Consider the following 25,578-nt stretch of genomic DNA (forward strand, 5'->3'; position numbering starts at 1 on the left):
AAGCCAAAAACTAGGTGGACTAATCAGCTCAAGGTCACATGGTGAGCAAGAGGCAAAGAGATTTTTAAAAACCCACCATCCACAGATTCACAGTCCAGTGTTCTTTCCACTGCCTCACTGTTCTTTCCCTCATTCTTGGGAGAAAAAAATACTGTTCTGCCTTTTCTCTCTTCTTCCCTCTCTTACTTGCTTCTTGCCTAAGAATTACAAAATGAGGAAAAATAAATAAATAAAAATGGCAGCAGGGTCACCTGCTGGAAACCCGGTACCCTTACCATCATAAGGTCGGAAGGTAGGCAAGGCAGTATTATACAATGGAAATTTGCTTAATGGATCCTTTTATTTCCAGAGGAAGCACAGTGATAAAAGTCTGTTTCTTTAATACTCATTACTCTGGGTCCTACTTGTTAAACCTATTATTAAAAAAATAAAAAATAGCTTTTGAAAGAATTGCAAACAGACTTTTTGGCCTCTAAATACATCCATGAATCAATGTCTATCACTGGCTTTCTTATAAAACATAAATTCTCTTCCATTGACACAGAGGCTAAACTACAACAAAAACTGACAGGGGGAAAATAAAAGAAAAGAGGTTAAAGAAAAGTGAAAGCAAATAAGAGAGGCATTTTTGGATAAACACATTATTGCTACTAAGCTTTCCACAATCCACCTTTTAAGGAAAATGTTGTATTTTCATTTGTCACAGCAAATGCACTTTTTTTTTTTTTAACAATGTTGGCATTCAGCAAAAGAAACACCTCAAAGTGATCAAGGCTCAGCTTGATACTAATTCAGTTCCTGCTTTCTGCACAAATTCTGAATACCTGCTGGGTGCATATTCTATAAGGAACAGGCAATTTTATCCAAGATCCAAAGAAACTGGGCATTTTCTTTTATGTTTTTATGAAGTTCTAACTGAAAACCTGGGCTAAGAAATTAATGGCATGCAATATACAGTCCTTTCAAGCTTATAAAAAACCAACCACATAGTGAGAGAGTCGTCTTTTTTCTTAAATAAAGGAACCCCTGGTCAAAGAACAAGCCTATAAAATGGATTAGGGAAGAGCAACAAGCAAATGTATGAATCCTTCGTCAGGTTGTTTCAGTGGACAGATTTGGGTATTCCTTGATCCCTCTGTTTTTGTTTTTTTTTTTTCTTTTTTTTTTTTAAGATTTTTTTATGTATTTACTCATGAGAGACACACACAGAGAGAGAGAGAGGCAGAGACACAGGCAGAGGGAGAAGCAGGCTCCATGCACCGGGAGCCCGATGTGGGACTCGATTCCGGGTCTCCAGGATCGCGCCCTGGGCCAAAGGCAGGCGCCAAACCGCTGCGCCACCCAGGGTTCCCTCTGTTTTTGTTTTTGTTTGCATTATACATTCCCAATGTCAGTATTTTGGATCCTCACTAGCAATAAATATTATCAACCAAAAAAATATTTGTTAAATGATAGGCAAAATGTAGTATTATAGCTATTCTAATTAACATTTATTTGAATACTATTACAATTTTCTCTGTTCATGTAATTTATCCATTTACTTTTTCAGCTTCTTATTGAATTAAAAGGACTCTTTAAATATTGACAGTATAGGTGAGTAATTGCTAGAACTATTTTTTGGTTCAAATCTATTTTCTTTTTTGATGAGATTTTTATGTTTTTACATGGTTGTATCTACTTAGTTTTCTCTATGTATTCTTCTAGAAGAGATGTTTTTTTATAACCAGAGATTACTATTAATTTCTCTTTTCTTCTGATTCCTTTACAGATTAACTTCTTTATGTTAAAATATTTAACCTATTTAGAATTAGTTTTTGGACATCTAAAATAAAAATTTAATTTTTTTACACAGTTAAGTGACAATTGTTTTAACTAAATATAAACTAATACTTTATATTGATTTATGGAACTTTCTTTATCATATGATGTTTTTTTCATGCAGTAAAGGGTTTATTTCTAGGATATCTATTTTTGCTAATAGATTTCTTATCATTTTTATTCTAGTACCATACTGTTTAAACTATTTCAATATTATAGGAGGAAGCATAGTAAATTAGCACATGTTTTAGCATACAATGAGCCTGAGTTCAAATATCAAATTACTCACTTAATAGCGTCATGTTCCTAAGTACATCTTTCAGCCTTATAAATTCTTAGTTTGCTTGCAAAGTTTATTTCACTTTATAACATGTCTTAATAGGGCCAGTCTTGTCATTCAAGATTTTCTAGATTTTTTGTTATTTACTTTTAATTATTTTCTTCTGTTTTTCAACAGAAATTATCAATTCCTTTGCTAAGCAAAGGGTGTAGGGACTGGCTGTCTCTGTTGCAGCACTGTCGAGGGCTGTTTGCCAGCCATCACCTGAATGCCCCCACTGATGCATCCCTCTGTCCTGGTGCTACCACGGCATTGCTAGCCCTCTGGGGACCTGCAGAAGACACCTGCCAGAAACCAGTATGCCTCGTTGCATAGGATCCTCAAGCCACCTTCTTGGAGTTACTCCCTGTCCAATGTCATACAGAGAAAAGCAGGACTTCAAGTGGGGAATAAGGCTGGGCCTGATGAAACACTGTGGCCACTATGGAGCCACAGTTCCAAAAGCAGACAGGTGCCCTAGACAGGAAAAGACGTGGCAGGCGGGATGTATTTCCTCCAGAGTTTGAGACCCTGAAAAACAACAGGTGCATCTGCTGTGCTGTTCTTGAGTTTTAGTTGAGGATTAGTTGGTTTTCAGTCTGCATTTTGGAAGAGAGGAAATGTTACCAAAGTTCCCTTGGGCTTTAGGGCGAGACTTTGCTAAGTGAACGTGAGTGGGAAACTTGTTTTAAAAAGGCAGATTCCAGGGTTCCACACCCTGAGGATTCTGATGTATTGGGGCCCAAGCTGGGATATAGGAGCCTGTCTTCTCAGGCCCACTCCACACCTGACGCAATTCAGGCTGTCCTGGAGGTTGCTTTGAAGGGCTGTGCCATTCCTTCTCTACCTGCCTCCCCCGACCCCCAAACTGCAGCTGTTGTGTTGTTTTATACTTTCTTTTTTTTAAAGATTGATTGATTGATTGATTGATTGATTTATGAATGATAGACAGAGAGAGAGAGAGAGAGAGAGAGGCAGAGACACCGGAGGAGGGAGAAGCAGGCTCCATGCCAGGAGCTCGACGTGGGACTCGATCCCGGGACTCCAGGATCACGCCCGGGCCAAAGGCAGGCGCTAAACCGCTGAGCCACCCAGGGATCCCCTGTTTTATGTTTTCTATATTTCCTTGGTTCTTGAAAAAGGAATGACAGAAATAAAGTTATTTGCTTTAGGATTTAAAAAAAATATCAATTTCACTGATAATTATTTTGAATTTTGATTTTAATTAAAATTATATTAAGCCTATAATTTATCTTGGGGAGAATTAACAGTTTGAAATATTCAGACTTTATGTCTAGAAACATAGCATGTCCCTCTACACTGTTCCATACTTTAAAAAATCCTTCAATTTCTTGATATTGCTTGATTTTCAATTCTCATTGAAGTTAAATCAGCTGTTTCTCCTTCCGTGAATTCTTTTTAACATGGTAAAAATATTAAATACCAAATGAATGTTTTTGACAGGCTCAGGGAGTTTTTTGTTAGATATTTGTTTATAACGGCTAACTCCTCTAGCAAAATAAATAAGCAAACAAGTATAACATGTAGTCAATACAATTGAAACTCTCTTTTGAAAGATAATTTGGAAAATGCTGCCTTTTGTTCCTACTCTGTAGAAAAGTAACAATAATATTTATTCATGTAAACTCCTAACTTGACCTAAAGAAAGAAGGAAAGAAAGAAAGGAAGAAAGAAAGCAAGAGAAAAAGAAAGAAAAAGAAAAAAATGAAGTCCCATTGATATTGGTTTGGATCTTGGCCCTGGTTGTTTTTTCTGTTACGTTTGCTGCCAGCCTTGAAAGTCTGTACTGTTGAGTATGCTTCCTTAACTAGAGAAGACACAATATTCAAATTGCCACTGAACAGTCCACCATTCCAGCATCAACAAAAGATTTTCAGTTATTGTGAAAGTAGGAACTCAGAGGACTGTGTCATAAATGAGAAGGAGTTGGAGTAAGAAAGGATGACAAGTCACTTGACTATTCCTTGAAGGACAGCCTAACTTCAAACACGTTTTATTTGTTCCAATTAGGAGCATAGTTTTCTTTTTCTTTTTTTTTTTTTTAAGATTTTATTTATTTATTCATGAGAGACACACACACACAGAGGGGGGTGGGGCGGGGCAGAGACATAGGCAGAGGGAGAAGCAGGCTCCATGCAGGGATCCTAATGTGGGCCTCGATCCCAGGACTCCGGGATCAAGGAGCATAGTTTTCTACTAGGTATTGTCACTGAAAACATGGGGATATGCAAAATTTTTTTATATAGATCTTCTCTTCTTTCCTTTCCTCCTTAATTATGTTGATAGTGGCACCCTAAGTCATTTTACTAGTTTTTCAATACAGTGCCAACAAAAGATAAAATCACCTCCTATTTTTTGCTCTTCATCACACTACAGTAGACAATTTTAACTCTACTTATTCAACTATCTATTGTATTACTCAGGTTGGTACATGTTTTTGGGTTCTCTGGCATTTCATGTCCATCATTTGTCACCTCGAAGTTGTCTAAAAATCTCATTTCATGCAAGAGTTTAGTTTTACCTTCTATTTACATCTGTTTGTTACATCCCACCCTCCTTTGTGAAAGTTGAAAATCCTAAGAGTGGCAGCATTTTCACTGGAAACTATGCCCAAAACTCCCTGACTCGGTTGCCTTAGAATCCACAGAAGATAAGCAACTTCCTTTGGTATTAATGTACTTAAAGTCTTAGGTGTGTTCATTTGGGTGACATTTACGAACACTATCCGCATCATTATAATCCATCAAGTTATAATTTTGCTTTAAAATTACACTATATTTAAAGAACAGGAACTATATCCATTTAGCTTCCTTTATAAAGTATTCAGCAAGTGCATCAAACAAATGAATAGTTAAAAATGTTCCTCATGATCATGATAATGGCACACAACCATTGACTTTTTGGCTTCTTAGAAATAACTTAGTTGCTTAACACTAGACTAACTTGGCAAAATGACATACACGTTCTTGGCTACCCAGTACATTACAGTCACGTTTTTGACATTCTTAAGAAATTTTAATAGCAAGAAAATTCCTCACTATTCTTATTTTCTTTATATGGTAAAATCAAGCAGAAAACAATAGATAATCAAGAGTCCAAATTTCTCTTAGGGACAAAACAATTCATAATAAAAACAACAATCCATGTAAACAAACCGCTTTGCTATAATTTCCAGGTCCAGAAATTATAGAATTTTGTTTATTTTCAAGAATTAAAAGTCACCATTTTATTGGCTAGAAAAAAATTGTTCATTTTCCCTACCTTTGGTTTTATAAAATGACTAAACTAGAATAAAACTTAATGAGTAGTGAATTCCAATCTTCTACTGAGCAGTCTCTATTTCTTCTGCGGCATTATAAGTGAACTGTCATCTACTAAACAATGACAAAATAGATTTCATGTTCATAAACTGAGAAACCAAGAGGAAAACAATCCATCCTCTCTCCTGAGAGCAGATGGGCATTTAAATTATAATATAAATTACTCACTTCCCTAAAAGAAAAATTTCCTTAATTTCTGAGGTTATGAAATATGAAATTTAACCCCAGATCATATTTATTGAATGATTTATTATATTATGATAGCAAATGAGTTAGGTTAAATCCCATCAAATTAACAAATTAATTGTCCTCCATGATTTCCACATAGACTCACATGAGACCAGAATTACAGTGTTCCATTATACAAGTAATACATAACATTAATACATAATATGTTAGTCCTCATCCTGATCCAGACCCACCTCGATGGATACACAAGTACTTGCATATGGATTTGCTACTCATCTCCCACTGCTAACCACAGGCCAGACTGTACTATAAATTCAGTCACTCTCAGAGTTCTGGAAAAATTTAGAAACAGGAAGAATTTAGAAATAGATCCATTTGCTCTGGACTTCGTTTGGTATACTGTCAATTTACTGGTCTCTAATATACTTAATACCCATACCATCCCCAAGCCTCTCCCCTCCATTTTCCCCTGAGATAATGTTTATAATATTAGCAGTAACCCCATAGTTATTGTTTGGCCCTATTATGTTGAATCATAGGTCATTCTCTCCACACAACTTTTCACCTCTTCAGCTTCTTTGATACTACAACATTAATTTGGTGTCTTTGCTTCCAATCTGGTCCTTCTCCTTGCCAATCTATGTAATATCAGCAAGGTGACCCATATAAAGTGCAAATTTTACTTCAGTTACTTTTTAAAGTCCTTCGATTTTTCACCAACATCTTTAGACAAAAAGGCCAAACTTCTTAGCAATTCCAGGCTCCTCCATGTCATGGCCTCTGGATACCACTCCAGCTTGTCCTCCCCACACCATGACATTTTACTCACATTCCATGATAGTTCACACCTCTGAGCTATTCATAGCTATTTCTTTCTCTGGAATAATCTCCCACACTGGACAAGTCCTGCACTGTTTGCCCCAGAAAGCTTCCTAATTCTCTGTCCCAGAAGCATGTACATCCTCCATTTTGGAGAGCACAGCATTACATTTTGTTTCTATATTTGAGTCCTGCCCCCACTACGTGTGAGTGTGAAGCAGAGGATATGCCTCTCTGCCTTCTTGCTTTCCTCCTTCCTTCTTCTATCCATCCCCTTCTCCCTCCCTTCCTTCCTTCTCTTAACAAATAATTACATTTGCTCGGAACAACCATTTTACTAGGCCTTTGAATACAATGGTGAGCAAAAAGACTACTACCATAATTATGCTTAGTCTATGGGAGGAAACTTGTTACTCCAATGATAACATTTAGAATATATAGTTACCAAAAGAGATAAGTGACCTCAAAAATAGAAATACAGCCGCATAAATATGTGGTATTAAGCATATTTTAATTTGGAACAACACCTAAAACTGAGATGTCTAGAAGGCTTTTCAGTAGAAATGATTCCTGAGCTATGATCTAAAGATCCCAGGTGCATGTGTGGGTAAGGATGAATGGGGTGGTGGAGAGTACTATAAACATATGGATCACAAAGAAAGCAAGAAAACATAACTGAACCAAAAGGCCAGTGTTGCTATAGTGTAGATTAGAAACAGCTGAATCAAGATGACAGGTAGGTCAAGACCAGAGCAGGAAGGCCCTCCTAGGCCATCATGAGGATTTTCTATCTTTATCCTAGAAGCAATGGAAAGCTATTAAAGGGATTGAAGCAAGATAAGTGATTTAATTTGATTCAGGCTTTGAAGCTTCTCTGGCTACAGTGCAGAGAATGGATTGGAAGTGACAGCTTTAAAAAAAAAAAAAAAAAGGAAGTGACAGCTATAGTGAATTCAATCAGGAATGGACCAATACTGGTACAATACAACACCATCAGCACCTCTACCTGTTCAATAACTAATCTAAAGAACTGGTTATGCCTGGAAAAAACAATTATTCTGAGTTGTCTCCCTTAAATTTTGGATTACATACCTTAGTAGGCCTATTGGCACATCTCAGAAGGGCTACCATCCTTCACTCATCAATTTACTATTTCAAGTGATACATTATACCTTCCACCTTCTCAAAATTCAGCATACCTTCCTCCATCCTCAGTCTCAGTAATAACCTTTCTATTTTTTTTTTAAATTATTTATTTATGATAGTCACAGAGGGAGAGAGAGAGAGAGAGAGAGGCAGAGACACAGGCAGAGGGAGAAGCAGGCTCCATGCACCGGGAGCCCGATATGGGATTCGATCCCGGGTCTCCAGGATCGCGCCCTGAGCCAAAGGCAGGCGCCAAACCGCTGCGCCACCCAGGGATCCCCCCTAACCTTTCTATTTTTTCACCAAGGAAACAGAAGGAACCAGAAAAAAAATCCCATTCCTCCCACTCCAAACCCACCAATCCATTTGTAGCCATACTCTGTAACCATCTTCTCTGTCTCCCCACCTGTTATGAAGCATGACTGCCCAGCTGCCTTATCTGTGGTCAACTCCTCCACTTGCACACTGAATCCAGTTCTTCTGGAATTCATTAAGAGGCACTTGTGGACTGTGCTCCTGTGATTATAACCTCTATCGCTCCAGCAATGTCAACTTTTTCCTCTTTACTTCATTCTCATTACTCATATTGTTCCCAGAAGTATGAAAACATATTATAATAGCTCGCATTAAATATGTGTATGTGTATATGTTTCATATTTCTATACATGTATTTATTATATGTTCGCTTAGCTTGTATCTGCCTTGTCCCTATATCCTCCTTCCTTCAGCTACTGATTTATTGCTTTATTTCATTTTATATCAAAACTCCTTAGAATTTTCCCAGTGGTGTTTTGGCAGATATTTAACAGCTAGGTCTTTAAAAATATTTTTAAATCCTTTTTTTATGATGTCTGTTAATTTCTTGGAATAAATGCACTGTGATTTTTTAAAGCTATTGAACTTGACCTCACTGAACATAGAGGTGGAAGAGAAGCACCCAATGATCCAATGAACTCACAGGAGGTGGCCCCAACATATCATTGGATTTGTCCATATGGACCACATCTACTTCTCCTACTATCTCTTGGACCTACTTCTGGAAGGCTTCTATTCCCAATACTACATTAAAAACACAGCTCCAAAAGTCATTAATTCAGTCCTTAATTTACTCCACTTTTTGACAGTATTTGTTTCAGTTGATCAGTGCCTCTTTTTTTTTTTTTTAAACAATGTCTTGTTCTGTCCAGAAATCAAACTCTCTGGTTCCCCTCTTACCTTAGCGGCCACTCCACCTATGTCACCTTTGCTGTACTCTGTATGTTGAAAGTCGCAGGGCTCTATTATATTTCTTCTCTAACTATACATATCCTTAAAGTAGCTACTCTTGATTGGACAGTGCCACTTTGGAGGGGCAGTTTTGAGAACTTGGGGGGCAATTTGGTTCTCACAATGATGATCAGCAGTTACCAAACTTTAGAAGGTAGGTAGGGGTCAGAGACATTAGCTACCCTGTAACATTGTGGAGGATGCTATGCAACAAGGAATTATCTTACTTCCTGCCTGTTTTTCAAATGACTTCCTGGACATTCATGTAAATGAAAAACTCACTTATAAAAATGCATTTATAAAAAATGCAAAGTTTTTGCATGATGTAAATACACGCTAAAAAAATCCCAAGATTGCAATCATCCTGTAAACTGAAGTAATATTATAAACTATTGTGTCTAGAACTTCACCAAGAGAAGCTCACTATTTTGGAAAATTACATCATAAAGAAAATAGTGCTTCTAATGTTTCAATTGTATTGGGATCTGGTATTTGGAACCTTCTTATTCGTGAACAATCTGTATGTGAATCAAGTCACCTATTTCATGATGACTTCTAGTATAGTTATGCTTGAAAATTTAAATATGAAATATAAATCATTTACTATAAATTATTTTAGTAGCTCCTTCATGCTAAGGTTAGGACACTGTTTTATAAAATCATTTGTGTACATAATATCTGCAAATTGCATTTTAAGAATGTAAAGTGGGCATACAAAATGTTATAAAATGAATATAAATTGCTATAGAAGTTATATTAATGTAATAACATACAGGGAAAACATATACAATGTAAATACATAATATATACAATGTAAAATATATATAAATATATTTTAAATGTATATAAATCTTACATAGATGGAATTACTATGCTAGCTGCTTTTATCTAACTTCATATCTTTAGATCCATGAATATAATAATAATTCCCAAGTTTGGATCTCTATCCTGACCTCCAAACTAACATATGCAATGGACTATTCAACCTTACTTTTTGAAAGTCTCAGAGGCATCTCAAATTTAAACTGTATAAAACTGGATTTAAATGTCCACTCCTGTGTGCCCTGATATGCTGCAAAGATCTTTAACTCAATACACAGCAGCATTGCCCGTCCACTTACTTATTTACACTAAATGCCTTAGATGATCTCTAATTCTTAACTCTTCTTTTTTATTATTCTTTAATTTTTTAAAGAGTTTATTTATTGGGATGGAGGACAAAGAGAGAGAGGAAGACAGAATCTTAAACAGATTCCACCTTAAGCGTGGATTCCAACATGGGGCTTGATCTCACGACCCTAAAGATCATGACTTGAGCTGAAATCAAGAGTTGGTCCCTTAACCAACTGAGCCACATCCAAGCCACCAACAACAACTGTCAGATATACCTTCAGGATCCACTTTCCACAACGCAGTCATTGTAACCCTACATGTAACTAGTACTTTCTCTTGTCTAGACAGCAGCAAAGGCTTCTCTCTAAACTCATCTCCTAATTCCCCATTCTGGCCCAGCCCCATCATATTCTCTATACAGCAGCCAGAGGTACCATTTTAAAATGTAGTCAGACCCTAATCAAAACCCTCCAATGATTTTCTACAACACTTAAAATAAAACTGAAGTCTCTAAGTGCCTACCATATCTGGTCCATGGGTGTTCTGAGATTTCATTTCCTACAACCTTCCCACTTAATTCCAGCAACACTGCACTTCTAGCTGGTCTTTGAACACAAACATTTGACTGCTTCAGGGTTTTTACACTTCGTCTTACCTCCCCTACTATTACTGCTCCAGATTCAGAGCTCTGTTCAAAGAGGCTTCACTGACCTCCTATAATAGTCCGAATCCAACTAAAACCAGTAATGACTCTACGTCATTTAAGTGGAAGGAATTTAATACAGGGAACTAGTGAGTTAAGTGAGGGAAGAACTGAAGCTAAAAGATTGTGAACAAATGTAGAGAATAGAAAGAAGCTACTACTGTCCATGGGGACTGATGGGGAAGCAGGCTACCAGAACCCATTAAGCAGATCCACATGGCAAGAGATAAAACCACTACTGAAGCATCTTTAAAATGATGATATATTCCCCACCTCAGCAAAAAGTTTGACCTGTTTTCTGCCCTGTTCTAAATTTCCACCTTTTTCCTTTCTCTCCTTAAACTCATTTAAAATAAATAAATAACCTTGGTCTGACAACCACTAGGTAATATGTGTTAAAACAAAATGGATATCATTCAGATGCAGATTTCTAAACCATGACTATTTTTCTCAATCATATAAAAATGCAAGTCCTCCTATAGCCTATAATGTCTGATCCCCTACTCACCTCCCTGTTCTATTTCCTACTACTCTCTCCCTCACTGTATCTATTCCAGCCCCACTGGTTTCCTTGCCATTCCTTGAATATCCAAACTTATTCTCATCTCAGGGACTTTGCACTTACTCTTTCCTCAGTCTAAATACACTTCTTCCTGTAATCTACTGACATCCCCTCATCTCCTTGTATGAAACTAAACACCCTATTTTTTAAATGATTTCATTTATTTATTCATGAGAGACACAGAGAGATAGAGAGGCAGGGACAAAGGCAGAGGGAGAAGCAGGCTTCATGCAGGGAGCCTGATGTGGGACTCGATCCCAGGACCCCGGGATCACACCCTCAGCCAAAGGCAGATGCTTTAACTGCTGAGCCACTCAGGCGTCCCCTAAACACCCTATCTAAAACAGTACTGCCACCTTTCATCATTACTCCCTTAACTTTATTTTTCTTCAGACCATCTAGCACTATCTAATGTATTATACCTTGGTTTGTTTTTGTTTGTTTGTTTACTGGAGATCTCTACTGACTAGAATATAGTCTCTAGGAGAGCAGAGAGCTTGGCTGTTTTGGCCAATGGTATATCCCCAGACACATGCACTGCCCAGTATACAGTAGGTGTTTAGTAAATAATTATTAGCCAAAATAACAAATAGTTTAAATGTTATCTTCCACAAATGACTAACCATTATAATTTGCTAATCAAATCAACAACAACAAAAAGTATTTCTAGTCACTCTTTTGTAGATGTAGCAATTGATAATTTATATTCATTATGGGTTTAAACTAAAGCTCACACTGCATGAACATGCATTATATAAAACCCAAATATTTTATATATCCAAGTATGATTTGTGTTGTTCAAAAAAAGTCAGCTTGCTCAAACTTATTTTGGATCTGCATTTTGGGCATGTCCTCCAAAATAAGGTTGGTATTCAATAGGAGTACTTTAATTTTTTGCTTTTTTACAGCCACCAAAAGCCATTCACAGATACATATGGTAAGGTCACAATTGTTCCAAAACATGCTCTCATTATAAAATAATAACATTATTATAATTCGTGTCATCATAATCTGTTTTATAAAGAATTCCTCAAATTAAAAAAAAACTAAGTGCATTACACATATTTTGTTTTGATCTTTTCCTAAACAATCAGCTAGATGAAGCATAAAATGTACGTGGCTAATTCAGTGACAGAGAAATAAACAGAGAAAGAATTATCACCTCTTTTTTTGTCTAGTCTTTAAAGTTCTATCTAAGGCTATTTGTACTATAAGTATCAATGTGTTAGGTAATTAAGGCAAATTCATGATGTTATATTGGCCCTGTTTTCCCACTTTTGACCCTCAAAGTGAACCATGTCTTCTGATTGTAGCAAGATTTTCAAAAGATAATAAATTGATGGAAATTGATACCACAGATTCAAAGAAAAGCTATTATGTGATTCATACAATAAGTCCTCTGTTGCATATTTATCCAGTTGTCAATCCATTAATTATCAAATGGAAAAATTACAAAATCTTTAGATTAATTTCAATGTGGGTATTATGCATATGATGCTTTTGTAGTAAAACTTAACCTCTCTAGAGTAAGCTGCTATTTAGAGCACTAAAAAAACCAGCAGACATTATTCAATAGTAATGACACCTAATACAGAAAGTAACAAAACATTTTGGATAGTTAGAATGATAATGAAGCCAATAGGCAATCTGTGACCATGTATTTAAAACTGGAAAGTAAGACTGATTCTAGAAAAGCAACAAAATATTAATTCAATGATAAATCCACTTAAGTAAGTCACTCTACCCACTCTATCATGATCATTTTATGGAAAAACCTAAACTGTGTTTGAGGTTTGAAGAGTCTTCCAAACTTAATGAGTCTTTTTCACATACTTAAGGGATGCAACAAGAGTCTTGATTAAAATAAAAAGCTAGACAATACATCTAAAACTTTAAGGCCTCCTTGTTCTGTGCTATGTAGCTGCTTAAACTGCTTCTTGGTCACTTTGCTGCTGGGGATCATTGCTTAATCTTGGAAAGATCATCCATGGGGTAATCTTAACCTGTTCTTTAGACCTGCCCAGGGCAGAACATATTTCTGGGAAGAAAATCTAACTATAAAATATCTGTCAGTTTAGAAAAGCAGACCTCTGATATTCAACTTTTAAGTACCCCTTTGTTATTTCCTACCTCTACTGCTCTTAATACTACATTTTAATCAATTTTCACAGAAAAAAACAGGGCAGCCCCCGTGGCACAGTGGTTTAGCATTGCCTTCAGCCCAGGGTGTGATCCTGCAGACCCGGGATCCAGTCCTACGTCAGGCTCCCTGCAGGAGCCTGCTTCTCCCTCTGCCTGTGTCTCTGCCTCTGTGTGTGTGTGTGTGTCTGTCATGAATAAATAAATTAAAAATCTTAAAAAAAAACAACAACAACTAATGATCCTTGATCTTAGGAGTAATGTTCCCAGTTTTCCTTCCATAATTATAATTCCATTGTTTTAAGACAGCTAAACCTTTTTTTGAACTAAAGTGCCAGATAGTGGCAGAGCTATTTAGGAGTTTTATGCATGAATGCTTGACATTTTTTTTTCCAAGTCAACAAATATTTAAAGTCAACAACCAAGAAGGTCTATTAATTGAAAAGCATCTGACTGGAACTGAACTCTGAATAGAATGATCTTATTTCTCCCTCAATGGCACAGTACATTAAAAAGGAGGATAAAATTAAAACTAAAGTGTTCCTAACAGAAAAGATTGAAATAAATGATGAAACCATTTCTTTAATGAGCTACTGACAATAGAAAATAACTTTATGAAGAAATTTGTGAACAACAGCTAGTAATAATCCATCATGAAGTTTCTCCTTACCATGATGAATTAAATTATATCTTCATTGTGCTTGTTTCCCTTCAGATATAGAATTTTATCAATTACCATTCATTACTGAAGTTAGTTATTAGTTTATTGGGATTCTTACCAAAGAAGAACTTTACTCATTTGTCAAATACTGCAAAACAGCTATGATTATATCAACGAGCTCTGGGTGTATCCTGAGAATCACTATTTTCATACTATACCAGTGTTTTTTAAACAAGGGGCTACCATTATCTCTTTTGAATGCAATCAAATAAACTATTTCTATTGAGGCCTGATTTTTCACATTTCCAAATAGGTCATTACTGCTCAAAGATCTTTCAATTAATTTCATTGCCCTTTATATAGATACAGAATTTATACACACTATTATTTTTAACTGTATGATATTAATTCTTTCAACTATCCTTCTTCCTAAAATATCTCTTTATTACATAATATCTTGTCCAAATTTGTACAGAAATTAGTCCCCTTTCCAGTGCTAGCTTCTCAGACCTGTGCTTGCAAATCCATTCCTTCTAGTCCTCTTTCCATTCCCACACTTCCACTGACTCTTTTCCTCTGCCTTCCAGTACCACCAGTAAGTCTTTCCTTCACTGTAATCCATCCAACTAACAAATTATTAATACCATTGTTGTTATGGTGCTCCAAATCTTTCAAAAGTTCTCTAGCATCTCTAAGTTATTCTAATATTTTGTCAAGGCATTCAAGATCTTCACTGAGCTGATGCTAAATGGCTTTTTCCCTAGGACTCCCCAGAATAAAATCTTTGCTTCTGCTAGGCTGACTCACTCACCTTTCTCATATATGGTTTATGCATTACCATCCCTGGTTTTTGACAACGCTGTGAATTTTACCAAAATGACCTCCTTCCTTCTTCATTTGCCTGATTTTCAAGGTTCAGCTCAAATTCTGTCTTCTCTATAAAGCTCCTCCTAGAACCCCAGACTACACTAAATCTATCTTTTTCTGATTCCCTGCTCCAATTTAGCACTCAATTAGGAAGTATTTTTATTTATACTTGCATTAGTGTTTATACTTGCATCCTTCCTTTTGAGCATCCAAGCTAAGCAACTAGCCAACAAGTTAACATTTACTGAGCACTCACTTGTCAATCACTCTTTGGACCAGAGGAACAGAAGAATGAATAATGTTTCTTTTATTTACTCAGAACTCTTAATACAAAGCACCTTTCAGGGAATACAGAAGTTTTTACTAAATAAGTGAGTAACACATCACTAATAGATTTGCTATTAAAAGTGACCACTCTTCCAAACATGCTGTGCATTTGCTATACACACATAGGTAGTATCACAAAACAATCATGCAAGACTGGAAGTTTTAAATCTCAATATAAATCCTAATCCCAGGTGTTTATTAGTTTTAGAGTAAAACCAATCACTGATTTTAAAATCATATATTTTTTTAAAAAACACATTTCATTCTTCTCACTATTGCCCATGCATCTGACAAGTAGGCAGAAACCAATGATTTATAAGCACAGCAATCAAAACATTATAAACAATTGTGGTATCCAAAGTATCTGAATTCCAAAAATGTATCTGACAAGAAGAAAATATGACTATCAAAACTGTATAAGAAAAGAGAAAACAAAACAACAGCTTGAGAACATATATACATTTCTATATGTGCTAGTAGTCCTACCACTTAGATACATGTGAACTATTGTATAACTGATTATTTTCAAAGCGTATAACTTAAAACTCTATGCTCTACATACCTGTCCAATCTCCTACTATTTTAAGGTGGACCCCAAATGTTGCTTTGGTTTCAGTAGGACACTAAAAAGCAAACAAACAAAAAAACTAGAATCATTTCTGAGTATTCTGAGTAATAATTACGTATTACCAAACTATGATTCAATTACAATTTTCATTCTCATAGCAAGTACCCAGAATCAATAGAAAATAGGAAGTAATGAACTAAAAATCAATATAGATCCTCATTAGTGGAGGAAAAAAGCAACACTGATCAGTCAATAAGACAATATACATTGCTCTAAAAACCCATAAGTATATATATAAAAAAATACACATAATCTAAAATTGTTAGCATATCACAAATATTGTCTAAATACCTTTTGAATTAAGATATTTAAGAGGACAGAGCTTTTAACCACAAAGGAAGAGATGGAGACTAATGATTTTAATGTCTTTTTCTCTCCAGATATTATTATACACTTCACATTTTAACAAATTCCAGGAATAAAGAAACAAAACATCTCCCAATGTGACCGGAATTTTCCATGTCCAACAAGGAACTCCTACTGAAAGAGTTCTATTTCATTCCCTCCCTTAATTCTCAGAAGAAATAAACTGGAGTGAACTGGCAAGGGTACCTGGGAAGGGGAATGAGGTGTAGTAATAGAAGAAAAGTATACATGGCCCCATGTTTAGGAAATGTAGAAAACACCCACCATCACTGAAATGAGAGGATAATTTTTGGTTCACAATAAGAAAATGCAGAATCACCTTTTATTTTGCAGAATCCCAATCTCTTATCCATAATCCTCAGGTTTAAATGTTGTGAAAAGTAAGCTTCAGAACTCATTTGGTGGCACTATCTGACTTGAATTTATGGGAGGGTAATAGTGGGAGACTAAAAGCTCTGTACAAAAATTCATACAGAAGTGTTTTCTTACAGAAGTATCCATTTGCTTAAGAATCTTACCCCATAACCTGCTAAAGAACTTATATAATATATAAAACATACATACCTTTTAAAATCTATAAAATTCTAAATTCTGAAAACACATCTAACTTAAGGGTTATGGATAAGAACTTTATACATACTATTATTTTTAACTGTATGATAAAAGCTCTTTCAATTGTCCTAATTTCTTATCACACAATATCTTATCCTTTCCTGATTTTTAGAGAAATTAGTCCCTTTTTTCCAATGCTAACTTCTCAAAACTTGGGTTGCCATGCTTTCACTGAGTACCATGTGCTAAGTGCTTTATTTCCAAAATCTTACAATAACCTCTGGAGAGCTGTCTTTTATAGTTAAAGAAACTGAATAACTGGGACTTAGAAATATGGACTTTTCCCAAGATCACACAACTAGTAAGAAGAGAAGACAGAGTTTAGTCCAGGTGTGTCTGACTACATAGTTCTTAACTATGGCAAGTCACTGTCTCCTCTAAGGCAAACATGGAAAATGGGTAAGGGTCACATGAAAAATCAACTGGAGTAGGAGGAAGAAAAGTTATTTGTTGAAGATTACTAGAAGAGATGTACAACAATAAGAATGAAGGGGAAATATGAGCTGAAGTCAAAGCACAGACATGGTCCTGGGGGCCCTGTGATAGAGAATGGGTTGCATAAAGCAAATCTAAAATCCTCAAGCTCCCTGTGTCAACCAACTAATGTAGGTCACACTGGGATGCTATAAGAGGAAATAAAGGGAGGTGAAGACACTGTGGAGAAATGTAAAGAATTCACAGTCAAACAAGAAAGGTAGCTTGGAAATCAGTGAAAGCCCTAAAATAAAAATGTAGGTATTCACAAGAAATCACAAACATACTAATAGTTCATGATCTAATATACGTTCAGGATTGGGAACTGATGTGATACGGAATTACTGCTAGTATGATAAAAATATTAAGATAAAAATATTATGAAATTATATTATTTAAATATTATTTGTACAATTAAAATGGTATTTCATTATAATTGTGACTCTAATATTGATTTCATTTGCATTCTGGTTTCTAATAACTCCAAGATCAATAGGTTTTCGAATAAGAACATATTAATAATTATTCCATTAGTAAGATGGTGTGATCTGTAAAAGCCACCCATCATTTTTACTTCATACTACTTAATGCTGGCCAGAGCCTCTATGCAGTAAAAGTTGTAGCTAGGGGATCCCTGGGTGGCGCAGCGGTTTGGCGCCTGCCTTTGGCCCAGGGCGCGATCCTGGAGACCTGGGATCGAATCCCACGTCGGGCTCCCGGTGCATAGAACCTGCTTCTCCCTCTGCCTGTGTCTCTGCCTCTCTCTCTATCTCTCTCTCTCTCTCTCTCTCTCTGTGACTATCATAAATAAATAAAAATTTAAAAAAAAAGTTGTAGCTAGCAGAAAGCAAGAACCCCAACAGAGTTCCAGGCTACCAAGCTGTTTGCCTATGTGTCACACTTGATGTTTCCCTCATTGTAAACTAACTCTTAGATCATAAAAATAATATCTAAGCCAAGAAGGCATCAGAATAGAGAGAAAAAAGTTAGTCTTGATATGAGTGCATATCTGGCTTGATATAATCTCATATTCTAAAGGAAAACATATATCTTCCCAAATATTCATCTCTCTAGTCCATTCTTTCAACTAATGGAAAACATGTATCTTCCCAAATATTCATCTCTCTAGTCCATTCTTTCAATGCAAACATTGTAAAAGATACTTGCATGTGATAACATCCCCACAGGTCCTGAAGAAGCTTACAAACCTCCCTCTTGTGATGCTGGCCAAATATATCAGTACAGTTTTTAAGTTGATCTGATTTTGAACAGATAAAACATAGTATTGTTTCTCTCAAACTCTGGGAATAATACCTTTATAAGTTATTGATACTTTCTTAAACTAGCTAGGAATAAGAACATAGAATTTAATATAGTATTTGCCCAGTCCTATTGCCTCAAATTTGAAGGAGGCCTGTACATACAGAATGGTTTCAGCATGTGTGGTTTGAAACAATGACTGGAGATCTTAGAATCATATTCTAGTAGCATTGCACAAAAATGTTGCTTAAACAGTAGTGTAGTGATTCTTTAATGCTTCCTCACTATCTTTCAATTTTTTTATTTTTTAAAAACGTTTTTATTCATATTCCAGTTAGTTATCATAGTGTTATATTCATTTCAGGTATACAATGAAGTGAATCAACCCTTCCATACATCACCTGGCACTCATCATGACATAGTGCACTCCTTAAATTCCAACACCTATCTCATTCATCCCCCTCACTCAACTCCTCACTGGTAACCATCAGTTTGTTCTCTATTGTTCTGAGTCTGTTTCTTGGTTTGTCTCTCTCTTTTCCCCTTCGCTCCTTTGTTTTGTGAAATCACATGGTATTTGTCTTTCTCCGGCTTATTTTGCTTAGCATGATACACTCTAGCTCCATCTATGTCATAGCAAATGGCAAGATTTCATTCTTTTTATGGCTGAGTAATATTCCTCTCTGTGTGCGCACGCGCGTGTGTGTGTGTATACACACACATCCCAAATTGGACAGCAATATGCAAAAGAATGAAACCAGACCAAGACCACTTTCTTACACCATGCACAAAAATTAATTCAAAATTCATTCAAGATCTAAATGTAGACAGGAAACCATCAAAATCCTAGAGGAAAACTTAGGCAGTAACCTTTTTGCCATAGACCGTAGCACCTTCTTTCTAGATATGTCTCCTCACTATATTTCTAATAGTGTTAAAAAAAAATTCTCAAAAGGAAGAAATAGTAAAATACAGATATCTATGGCTCTCTACCTCTCCCAGAACATTAATAAGGAAATATGCTTATGACAAGTTTTCAGCTTAAAAATTTTCAGGATAATATGTGTAGTTAAGCTCACATTATTAAAAAAACAGTTATGAGTGGGTTTTTTATAGAGAAATAAGTTGAAGAGAACACATAATACAGCATTAGGAATATTAACTTCTGGGAAGCAAAACTGAAGGCAGAAAATGAGAACTCATATACATCTCCTTTTAAAAATTTATTATTAACCTTTGTAATGTTTACAATTTTTATATATTTTTAAAGCGTAATTTAAAATGCAAACAATAAGACATTGCTGAGTCTCAATTTAGTCTCACTTAAGTTTCCTAGATGTAGAGAAAGAGTATGGTTCATGTTATGATAATATATGTACCAAAATTCACATCACCCAGTTAAGGGTAAGAAAATGAAGTGATGAAATTTGTAAGAATAGACCTGGGGGAATTTCTATTTTGATATTCTTGAGTAAAAGTGCTTTCCTTCAAATTATTTGTTCAATATGGCATTGACTTTTTAAAGTGCTCAGATGACTAATGATTTTATAACAGTCCCACAAAAATATAAACAGATATTACATAATCATCTTACATTTGAGAACTAAATGTAAAAATGATGTCATTGCACAATGATTTATTCAACATGGAAAAGAAATTTAAAAGCCACAATGTGTTTGTTTTTAAATCAAGAGCCTTGCAATAACAAATAAAAATGATTCTAAAGGAGATGTTACTATATTAAATACTATATTTTCTTTTTTAAAAAAACACTATATTTTCAATGTAACAAACTTGTTAAGCCAGAGAAAATGTCACAGAATATTAAGAGTCTTTAATCATTATTGTCAGGTCTTATTTTTAACCCCTTCTTCCAAAGCTCTAGTTTTTATGCCCACTATACGTCTCCATCTGAAATTCACTCTAAATGTACCGTATTTAAAATTCTCATTATCTTCCCAAATTGTCCTCTCTTTCTGATTCTCTTATGTTTGAACATAGAACCTATGCCCTTATCAGAACAGAGGCTTAAGTCTCAGAGGAATATCATATATATCTGTTCCTGCCAGCATTCAATCAATTTTCAAGTCCTCTAAAACAATCTTATCAAAGAAAATGTCTGATTACAGCACTCTCTTATTGATTAACCTTTTTTGTCCTCCTAAGGAAAAACACCCACATTCTTTCCTACAGTCTATAGCCAACCACATCTGTTCCAAATCCTTTCCAACTTTATATTCCATATTCCTCCTTGGCCTCTCTAATCCCCTAAGCCAACATGGATCAGCTAATATATTTCCCTAGCCTCTCACATTCCCACTTACTAGTCTACTTATTTAGAATGATTCCATTCCTATTCTCATATTGAACTCTAGCAATTCTTTAAGACACATCTCAAATGCCACCACTCTCATGAAGAAATCGATTTTCCCCGCCATGAAAATTCCTCACTTCCCTGAACCCCTAAATTATTTGACTTTTATGCCCTTTATTACAGCCCACTTATTTAATTTTATGGAATTTTTCTCTGTATTAATATACATTTACAAAGTCTTTAGATCAAGAAGTATTTCTAAGTCCATACTGTAAATTCCATAGCATTTTACCTATACTGGGTATGCATTCAAATATCAGTTCAGTTAAATATTGGAGAATTAACCTGAGAGTGAATAAGGACTTCAACAATGGGTATTTCTTCTATAATTTATTCATACATTCAACACATGAATCCAAAGTGTTCCAGCGACTATACTAGGAGCTCATGCAATTTCACAAATGAGGACTGTTCTAAAAGTAAGAGAGGAGATAACGAGCCAGGAGCACAGAATCCATCACAATTAATGTAACATCATGACTGTAAACATTTTGACAAATACAATATTTTAATGTCTACTTGTTTACTTGAAGAAAAAAATAGTGTTTACTTGTATATTTGCATGAAAAAAATAGACTCCATCTTAGATTCTAGCAGAATATGTAAATGAGATGTTTATGAACTGTGATGGAATGTGTGTATTTATCTCAACTCCCTCAAAAAAACAAAACACTAAAATGACGGTTTAGGGTTTTAAAAACACAAACTAAAACAGCAAAAATAACACAGGGTATGATAACAACAATGGAGAGGTGTCAGCAGAATTTGGCACCGTGAAATGTGGATGAGATGGTTGATGGGAAACTGATGGAAAGAAACATGCAGCTTGAATCCCACTGCCTTCATAAAATGCATCACCTTGAGAAGCAAGCCCATCTTTCCTTCACAATAGACCTCAGAGGCAATAGAAGGAAGCCAGGGTTCAGCTTATGATGAAAAAAGAAAGAAAAAGAGGAATTGTGTGTTCACATCTGTATATGGAATAATCTGTCCCCCAGGATCATAGTACTCTAACTGCAAGCCAGGCAACTACTCCTTCAAAATCCCAAAGACAAGTACAGGTGGGGACAGAGGGCTTTACATTCCGGAATAGCCTGTAGCACAATGGAAAGTAGAGTTGAGATTGCTGAGATTAGAGACTTTGTTGGCTAGCCCAGCAAATATTTAATGAAAGCACAATGAATGCCATTGCAAATTTACATTTCAAAACTGAGCTCTACAAATGCTCATTAGGACCTGCTCTCCCCATGGCCTTCCCTTTCTCAATGAAGTCCCAGTTGCTCAGATCAAACACTTGGAGGATAACCTTGACTTTCTATTGCACATTCCATACCTAGTCTATCAAGAAATCCTGTTAGCACTCACTTAAAATATACTCCGAATCTGACCATTTCTCACCAGCTCCCACTGTCACCACCCTGGTGTAAGCCACCACCACACCTCAACTGGATGCCCACAACAGTCTCCTAACTGATCTCACTACTTCTGCTTATTTCCCTTCATCTAATCTTAACACAGCAGCAAGAGTAACTTTACTAGGGATCCCTGGGTGGCGCAGCGGTTTGGCGCCTGCCTTTGGCCCAGGGCGCGATCCTGGAGACCCGGGATCGAATCCCACATCAGGCTCCCGGTGCATGGAGCCTGCTTCTCCCTCTGCCTGTGTCTCTGCCTCTCTCTCTCTCTCTCTCTCTCTCTCTCTCTCTCTCTCTGTGACTATCAAAAAATAAATAAAATAAAAAAAAATAAAAAAAAAACCTTTCTTTAAAAAAAAAAAAAGAGTAACTTTACTAAAAAGTAACTCAGACCATGCCATTCGTCTACTCAGAAGCCTCCAATGGCCCCTCTTCACTCAAAGTAAAATCCAAAGTCTTTATAATGTCCTATAAACTCCATATAGTCTGACTCCTCATGACTTTCCTGACATTGTCTCCTACCATCCTTCCTTTTTCTTAGTGTACCCCTTCCACTATGTGTATGTCACACACACATACACACACACACACACACACTCACACACATTTATACAGATGCAAGTCAATAGGCATTAAGTAGAACTCAGGGTGAAAACTGGGCAATTTTGAACAGAAAAATGGCATGATCTGATTTTCATTTTAAAATAATCATTCTAGGATGCTTGTTAAGATTAAATGGTAGGTGAACAATGGCAGACAGAGGGAGACCAGTTAACAGGCTATCCCGATGGTAGTATACTGGACCAGGGGGCCTCTGTGGAAATGGTGGACATGTTCTGAAGGCAGAGCCAAGAAAATGTGTAGATAGATTACTAACTATATTTAAAAAATAACAAAAATCAAGAATAATATCCAGGTTTCCAGCCTGTGCAGCCTGAACAATGAGGCTGGTCTTAACAGAGGTGGGGAAGACTGTGGGTGAAATGAATTTGGGAGGCTTAGGGTTAGGTGTTCAGTTTTAGATTTGTTAAGATGTCTTTTAGATACATCGAGTGGAAGTTTCTGGCAGACAACTGGATACATGAGTTTGAATTTTAGAGTTGGAGGCAAGGCTGGAAATATACATTTGGGAGATGATAACAACCAGATGCCTCAATAAGACTGCATGAGATCATCAGAGAAATGAGTGTAACTAGAGAGGAAAGGGGATTCAAGGAATGGACACTGGAGTGTTCTGATATTTAGAGGTCATGGGGGTGACAAGAAACAGCAAAAAGAGCCTGAGTAAAAGCCAGAAAATGAGGAGAAAAACCAGGTGAGTTGGATGTTTCAATAAAGTAAGTGATCAGCTGTGCTAAACACTGCTGAGAGGTCAAGTCCATTAAGGACTGGAAAATGACCACCAGACTCAGCAATAACATGGTCATTGCTGACCTTGGAAATGTTTTCCTAGGGTGCTGTGGTAAAAAGTTGGTGGATTTAAGAGAAAATGATGGAAACAGAACCGAAGAATTGGGAAATGGGGCAGTAGCCAGAAGGAGATGTGAGTCAGGAAAGGAGATTTTATTCACCATGTTCTCTTTTGTACTTAGGTAAAAGGAGGCATCTAAAAATACCAATAGGATAAATCAAGTTTAATATTAAACAGTTGGTTTTCTCTGAATACATTGACCTATTTAGGTTCATATTTATCATGCAGGCTCTCATTAGGCACTGAAGGACTATTTTCTTTTCCCCTGGAAGAAAAGCCAAACTAAAGCAGTTAGATGATTTTGAATTTTCAGAGTTCAGATGTCCTGTTATGTTTCACAAACATTTGTGAACTTTTTGGGGTAATTTCCACCACTGTGTCTGGTTCTATGGTTAAGACACATTGTTGCCTTACTAATCTATCATCTATCCCAAGTGAGTTTCTAAGCTGCCCAAGCAAAAGATTTGTGAAGCCCTAGAGAAAAATATTTTTTTAAAGAATTACACAAATGAAAGCAAAACCCAAGATCAAAACAACTGATGCAGACTTCCTGGTTGTATTTAAACCCATGAAATGAAATAAATAATAATAACAAAAACTTTACCAATCTTTACGGAATCCATGACCATTCTCGTCTGGTTTTCATTGAAAACTGGAAAGACTATTCCCAAAGTGACTGGTTAAGAGATTAAAAATACAAAGCAGAAGAATGATGGCAAGTGCAGGATTGCTATGTAAAAGTACAGACAATAACAAACTAACAGCTAGACTTGCCTCTGACTCATGGAAAAATATGTGAAATCAGGTTATCCCAGCTTAAAAATAATGAATCACACAACTTAGAATACAGATGTCAGGAAAGCACATGTGTGTTTCTGAATACAAATAACAATGAAAGGATATAGAAGTATTCATGCAAGCTTCAATCAGTTACTTCCACAAAAAAAGCAGATTCTACGTTATTTCTTTAATTGAGAATCCATGAAAAATATCAACAACCATAATTAATGTCCATCTCAGGTAATTACTAGGAGATGCAACATTTCATAGGAAGCAGTAGTTTTCACACTTTCTTAGGTTTGGGATTTTTTAAAGCCGTTTCTGATTTGCTTCTCTAAATTAGGTGAAAGCATACCTTACTACAAGATTTGTTTTGGTAGAAAATCCAAACGTTGGTAGCAGTGAAAAACATTGCTAAAGATCCATTACTAGAGTTGAAGAACAAAATATAAAACAATACCCAGACTTTAAGCCCATAAAGGTCCAAAGAGGAAGAAGAACCTGAACATGTGAATTCTGGATCTAATTTTGTCATCAATTGTGTTACTTTGATCCCTTAAAGAATCGACCCTTTAGATATCCCATCTCACCAACCATAAGCAAAAAAAACAAAGTTGGTGTTTGGGCTAGAAGTTGTTTTTTAATTGATGTAGAGTTGACATACAATATTATATTAGTTTCAGAGACACAACATGGTGACTTGACAATTATATACATTATAAAATGCTCACCACAATAAGTATAATCACCATGTGTCACCATACAAAGTTATTACAATCTTTTTTTAAAAGATTTTATTTATTTATTCATGAGAGACACAGAGAGAGAGAAAGCGAGAGAGGGGGCGGGGGGGGGGGCAGAGACACAAGCAGAGGGAGAAGCAGGCTCCATGCAAGGAGCCTGACAGGAGACTTGATCCCGGGTCTCCAGG

General features: G+C 36.0%; 1 protein-coding gene across 5 annotated transcripts in view; it reads right to left on the bottom strand.

The window, feature by feature from the left end:
- The window catches only part of NOX4 (NADPH oxidase 4), a 167,301-nt gene that overhangs the window by 64,853 nt on the left and 76,870 nt on the right, over positions 1-25,578 (bottom strand). For all 5 annotated transcript variants that reach the window (XM_055320778.1, XM_055320777.1, XM_055320776.1 and 2 more), the window contains one exon: positions 15,833-15,893. In XM_055320778.1, coding sequence (XP_055176753.1) covers positions 15,833-15,893 — 61 coding nt within the window. The remainder of the gene's footprint in view (positions 1-15,832; positions 15,894-25,578) is intronic.

Source organism: Nyctereutes procyonoides, unplaced genomic scaffold, assembly GCF_905146905.1.
Source record: "Nyctereutes procyonoides isolate TBG_1078 unplaced genomic scaffold, NYPRO_anot_genome, whole genome shotgun sequence".
Taxonomy (NCBI): Eukaryota; Metazoa; Chordata; class Mammalia; order Carnivora; family Canidae; genus Nyctereutes; species Nyctereutes procyonoides.